The sequence below is a fragment of the Eupeodes corollae genome, chromosome 1 (genome assembly GCF_945859685.1).
Source record: "Eupeodes corollae chromosome 1, idEupCoro1.1, whole genome shotgun sequence".
NCBI lineage: Eukaryota > Metazoa > Arthropoda > Insecta > Diptera > Syrphidae > Eupeodes > Eupeodes corollae.
In genome coordinates, this window is record NC_079147.1 from 212,065,610 (window position 1) to 212,072,302 (window position 6,693).

Here is a 6,693-nt window from a genome sequence, read left to right on the forward strand (position 1 = left end):
CTTAGACCTCAATGAGCTAAATGGTTATACGAAAATTGCCCTAAAAATGACCCATTATTATCGGAATTTGATTTATGTCTCATGCACAATTTTTATCGCTTGCATAATATCCACCGATTGAGTGAAAGTATTAAAATCAAGAATTAATAAGCTAAGTGACATTAGGGCACGGGACGGCGGCGGCGCTTGGACTACAAAGTAAGATAAAAGAAGTTAAAAAAAACGTCAACATTGGCGGCACGTTTATTTGAAAATTAAATTCGTATGTTTTGACAAGTGTTATACGAAAAATTTCACATTTTTTTTATTTTTTTGGAAAACAAACTTCGCATCACACTTGCAATTATCTAACAAGTCTATGCTTGAACAGAGTGAATGAACTATTGACAGACAAAATTTTCAAAGAAATGACAGTAGCATACGGATATATGCAGTTTAATAGTCCCAAAATATTTGTTTACTCCACTCCACTACATAATCATATTTTTGAAAATGTTAATCAATTCTCGTGAAAAATTGGCTACCTGAAAACATTTTTTAAGTTAATGTTATCTTAATTTCAAAGTAAAGAGAGAAGAGCATGTCCAAAAGTCAAAAGATCATTTAGTTGACAGATTAAGGGATTGTAACCGAACAAATAAGGATATTTTGGAGGCTACAAGTGGAGTCCATTTGATGGTTATGCATGTAACGAACTGTTCAATATTTATTTACTTATTCACATCAATTACAGATCTTAACATCTACAATTAGATTACAAAATCTCGAGAAATAAATAATCATTGTTATAAAAGAAGGCGTAATAATATATGACATTAAGTTTTTAAAATAACAATTATATAAACATGGTTTGATTTAATAATTCGAAAAGAACAAAAGTATATTATTTTTCGAAGTGTATCTGTTTATATGAAAATTAAAATCAATATGATGTGAAATGATATTAGTTTCTCTAACACAGCGAGTTGAAGGTTCATTACTTGCATAGTTTACCCTATGTTCCTTTTCTCGGTATAAGCAACGTTCTCTTATTTGACGCGAGGGAGCATACAAATCTATCAATGATAAAAGGAAAGGGCATTTGATATGATGCGACGAAATGTCACTTATAAACATATTCTTCTATTTTCAAGTGACTGAGTTCCAAAAAGTTTACATCTAGTCGAGTACGACGGGATTTCGATGTTCCAACCTAATTTCTGAATTATAAACCTTGTACATTTTTTTAGTAAGGATTCCAAATCAAACAACAATATTCTAAGTTTGATCTAACAAAAAGAGTTAAATAGAAATTTAAGGACAAAAGGGCCCTTGAAGTCGTTTAATAAAACCTAGCATTGAATTGGATTTAGCTACAATATTATCTATATGCTTGCTAAAGTTTGGTTTTGTATCAAACAATACACCAAGTCCTTTTTCTCCAAAACTCTTTTAAGAACAAAGTTATTAACTTTAAAATCAAAAGAAATTTTTGAAAAATTGCGACAAAAGGAAAAAAATTGCCAATTATTATTAATTGGTTAGTTGTACACCATTCTGTTACCCTTTGGAGATCATTTTACAAAAGAATACAATCATTTAAAGAAATTATCTGCAAATAAAAGTGTACTAGAATTTAGGAAGATATCAGCCAGGTCGTTGATAAATATTAAAAAAAGTAGGGGACCAAGATGGCTTCCTTGTGGGACACCCGAGTTAACAATAATTGGACTAGGACTAGAGAGCACTTGATCAATACAAACGAATTATACACGACCCCTTAGATAGGTCTCCAACCATTTCAACATATTTCAGTGAAAAACAATTTGTTTCAGTTTTTCAATCAAAAGCCTTAGCAAAATCAGTGTAGATAACATCAATTTGATAGCCTTCTTCGAGTTTATTTAAAACGAAATTGGAAAAGATAGAAAAATATTCCTGCAATAAAGCCATGTCCTTAAGGAGAAATGTCAACTTTTTACATATAATTTTCTCCAAGAGTTTTGGTATACTTGATAATTTACAAATAGGACTGTAGTTATTTACTTCCTGCTTAGGACCATTTTTATGAATTGGAAAAAGAAATGATTTTTTCCACACTAAAAGAACTTCACCTTTCCCAAGAGAGGCGTTGAAGATGAAATAAAGAGGCTCAGATATAGCTAGTGCACATTTCTTTAAAATAATTGGTGGAATTTCATCAGGGCCTTGCTTGCAATCGTTATTTAAATTCAAAAGACCTTCTTCGATTTCCGAAATATTAAAATCTAATTGTCCTATGTCAACCTTATAACTATGATTAGATAATTCGGCTATTCTTAATGGATCGGAATTAGATTTCGAATAATTTGATTCGAAGTAAGGGGCAAACGAATTACAAATATTTAAAAGATTCGAAAATATAGAACCAAGGTAGTTCATACTGCTAGGAATACCATTTGACATTTTTTTTACTATTAATAAATAACCAACAAAATTTTCCATTAGTTTTTATGTTCCATTCAATCTGTAAAATGTAATTTTTATATGGAAATTTGTTAAGAACATGGAATTCTCTCGCTAGCCGAATGTAATTATTTTTTAATTCGATATTATTTTCGCAAGTGCGTATTCTTTTGGATATACGAGCAGAAGAGGAGAGTGGAACACCGACTTCTTAGATGGAAAAAAAAGAGCATGAGAAGCTCACGATCGAGGAGATAGAGGTATGCCACAACAGAAATAAGGTTCGTAAATTTTACCAAAAGGCAAAAAAAAACTCCCAAGGGTACAAGCCACGCACTGGAGCCTGCAAGGACGATCAGGGGAACATCGTAGTGGAACCGCAGTCTATGTTGGAAATATGGAAAGACCACTTTTCCAAACTATGTAACGGCGATGACGAATCGAATTCCGCTGTAAGGGAGATAGAACCTTGGCGACGCAGATCAACAATTCCGCCTACCCGACCTCGAGGAAGTGAAGATAGCTATATCTAAACTTAAGTCAAACAAAGCTGCTGGAGCTGACGGCATCGCTGCCGAACTATTCAAAGCAGCAGGCGATGACTTGGTACGGAGCTTGCACCAACTCATCTGCAAAATATGGTCGGAAGAAAGCATGCCCGATGAGTGGAATCTCAGCATAGTGTGCCCGATATATAAGAAAGGAGACCCTCTAAACTGCTCCAACTACAGAGGCATCAGTCTCCTTAACATTGCGTATAAGATCCTCTCTGCCGTATTATGTGAACGTCTGAAGCCATTCGTCAACAACCTGATTGGTCCTTATCAGTGTGGCTTCAGACCAGGAAAGTCCACTATCGACCAAATATTCACACTACGGCAGATCTTGGAAAAAACCCAGGAGCTTCAAATTGATACCCACCATCTCTTTATCGATTTTAAAGCCGCTTATGACAGCATCTATAGGGAAGAGCTTTACCGAGCAATGTCTAGTTTTGGCATCCCTGTCAAACTTATCCGTTTGTGTAGAATGACGATTGAGAATGAACGCTGCTTTGTCAAGGTCGGCAAAGATCTTACCGATGCATTTTATGTCAAAAAAGGTTTTAGACAAGGCGATGCACAGTCATGCGACTTCTTCAACATTGTTCTGGAAAGAATTGTGCAAAACTCAAGCCTCAACACTAGAGGCACAATCTTATAAAGATCAAAGCGTGATGTCAGTGGAGCGTTTTGATCATTGCGAGGGAAGTGAAGAAGATGTGTTTTGTGGTCAATGAGGGCAAGACCAAGTATATGCTGTCATCAAAAAAGGATACTGAACAACGACGTCTTGGACAAAAGGTTACCATGGACAGCTATAACTTTGAGGTAGTTAAGGACTTTGTCTGCCTAGGCACCGCTATTAACACAGACAACGACACCAGCGCTGATGGCTGGGTCATGGTAGAGCGAATGGACATCAACGCTCTAGCCCGGAAGGTCTTCGAATCCAGTAGAGGAAGACCGCGACTCAGGTGGCACACTGAGGTGGGTGAAGACCTCAACCAACTTGGCGTGCTAAACTGGAGACAGGTAGCTAGGGATCGAGCTAGCTGGAGACGCATGTTGGTTGAGGCCCAGGTCCGCCCCGGATTGTAGCGCCACCTTAAGTAAGCGTATCCTTTTGTAAGCCTTATTTTTTTATTACTTAAGTTACAAACCAATGAGGCTTTGGGTTTTTATTAATTTTTTACTTTTGGGACTTGCATATCAATTTCCGCTTTCAAATTATCAATGAAGAAATTAGCAAAATCAAACAAATTTATAGAATTATTATTTAAGCGCCACGGAACACCCGACAAGTAACTCGCAATGCAATAATACTAATACGCGTATTCCCAAATCAAGTGAACATATTCTAACAAGGGCTTGACAACTTGCAGAATCGGAGAACGTTCGACGCTTAAAATGGTATATGGGTTTCAATTGTTGAGTCAGTTTGATCTTGCATAGCTGAAGTCACCGACTCCAAGTTTCGGTAAAATTTGTATAAATTGCAGCCATTTGGTGAAAATGTTGAGTTTACTGAATAAATTGACAATGATCGTTCAAGGATTAGTAAAAACCGAATATAAAATACACCTGCTTTCAATTAAGTTTATGGAGTTTTGCAGTTTTGTTTTTAATTTTTTTTTTTCTGAAGAGTTTTCTTATACTCGTTTGGTACTGTACAGAACATTCACATGTTAAGTCAGTACACAAGTTCTTTTATATTGACCTGATTTTTGGGATTTTCAATTTTTTTTTAATTACTTAACAATTATTGTGGACGTAATGTTTCGTTATAAAATTATGTTTTTTAAGTTAAAATTTAACAGGGATGGTTAAAACAAAACAGTAAATATAATATATTTTGAATTGTTTAACCTTGCAACTTTTAAGTAAATATAAGTGGATGAGATCTGTAAGATGGACAGAATTATCAACTACAAAATCAGAATATTTTGTTACGAACTTTCTTTCGATTAATCTTTCAAATGCTTCAGAAAGTGCTCGATTGGTACAAAATGACAGTTCTCTGCAGCAAAGGTGTCAAAACTGGAACCTTATCATTTTAATATTTGTCTAAGGTTTTTGAATTACACTTTAGTATTTTAATATTAACCTTAAAAATTAATAGCGAACAGTTTTTAATTAAAACTTAATTATTGAAAATGTAATTTATTTATATTTCAATAAAGTTATAATAATAATAAGAATCTACGATTAATTATTGTTCGTTTTTTAAAGAATCGAAAAATACAAAAAGATCAATCAAAAATTAACCAATGTTGTTCTTTTTAAAATTAAGGTGTTTCTCATCTCCGAACTTCAATATATACATAGATAAGTTATTTCTTCTCAACACGTATGAACTTATTATTACTTAATATTTATATAAATAACATTTCTCTGTTTAAAAAGTAATATTTTATTTCTTTTATTTATAATGTAGGTACAGTTGCTGAAATGCAAATAACAATCGATATATTTTTGACTATAAAAGGCTAAAATTTTTAAACTAAAAATCATAAGTTGTCAAGATGTTCCGTTTAGTTATTGTGATCTTGAGCGTATTGTCTCTGGTTCGGGGAGATCTTTCTGGTTTAGATGATCGTGTCGTCAATGGCAGAGCTGGTTCAATTCAAGAGTTTCCATTTATGGTCTCTATCCAGCAAAATGGTAGACACTTTTGCGGAGGAAGTCTATTAAATGCAGAATGGATCTTAACAGCGGGACATTGTATTCTGGACATCATTAGGGCTGGACAAGTTAAAACTATTAAAGTTCGTGCTGGAAGTTCTGTATATAATACCGGTGGTGTCGTCAGGAATGTTCAATCGGCAGCTTGTCACGAGCTTTATGATCCTGCTAATATGATATATGATGTTGCAGTTTTAAGAGTAGAAGGAAGATACGTTGAAAGTTCTGTTATTAAATTTATTAAATTATTGACATCCCCTATTCCATCCGGCAAACCAGTTGTAGTTAGTGGATGGGGTCAATTGAGCGATAGGAATACTAACCTTCCAATGAATATACAAGCAACCGAGATGTCATACTTAAATTACAAAGACTGTTCTCCAATCCATGGAAGGGCTCTACATCAATCGATGATTTGCGCAATTGCACCTGGAAAAGATGCTTGCAGAGGAGATTCTGGCGGACCTTTAACAATTCCCGGCACAAATGTCCAAGTCGGAGTCGTATCTTGGGGAATTCAATGTGCCGATGCTGGACTTCCAGGTGTTTACGCTAATGTCCTTGATAGACAAATCGTTGATTTTCTGCAGCGTTACGTTGGAAAATTAGCCTAAAAAAGCAAATTTAATAAATAACATTTTTTTCGCATTAAAGTCTGTTAATTTTTGTTTACGTGTTGTTCCAAAATTTGCATTTTGTAGCTCGGATTAACCTTTTTTAGTTGAGACACATAAAAAAAAGTATAGCAATTATTGCATTCGTACAAATTTTCGAGCTTGAGATTTTAATCAAACATGATATTACTGTGGTAAGGAAGTCGAAAAAATTGGGTCACTTCTACAGCCCAAACTATTGGGTCGATCCATAGAACTGTTTTTTTGTTTTCAGGTTTTCACAAGAACTAATGAACTGATTTCTTTCGATCCAGGAGCAATTTCATGCGATCCAGTCGTGCGCTTACCACATATTTCTTAACATGGGAAAATGCTTCTTACATTTGCTTTTAAGGTGATTTTCATTCCGGCAAAATAACATTTCAACGGAA

The 6,693-nt window shown here is 34.5% G+C and overlaps 1 protein-coding gene across 1 annotated transcript; it reads left to right on the top strand.

The window, feature by feature from the left end:
* Positions 1-5,488: 5,488 nt before the first annotated feature.
* LOC129942772 (trypsin delta-like) lies at positions 5,489-6,320 on the top strand. The gene has a single exon (XM_056051839.1). It carries the CDS (start codon positions 5,489-5,491, stop codon positions 6,260-6,262), a length of 774 nt encoding a protein of 257 aa, XP_055907814.1. The 3' UTR covers positions 6,263-6,320.
* Positions 6,321-6,693: the final 373 nt, after the last annotated feature.

Coding starts and splice junctions, on each gene's coding strand:
- LOC129942772 (XM_056051839.1), top strand. CDS start 5,489: ATGTTCCGTTTAGTTATTGTGATCTTGAGCGTATTGTCTCTGGTTCGG.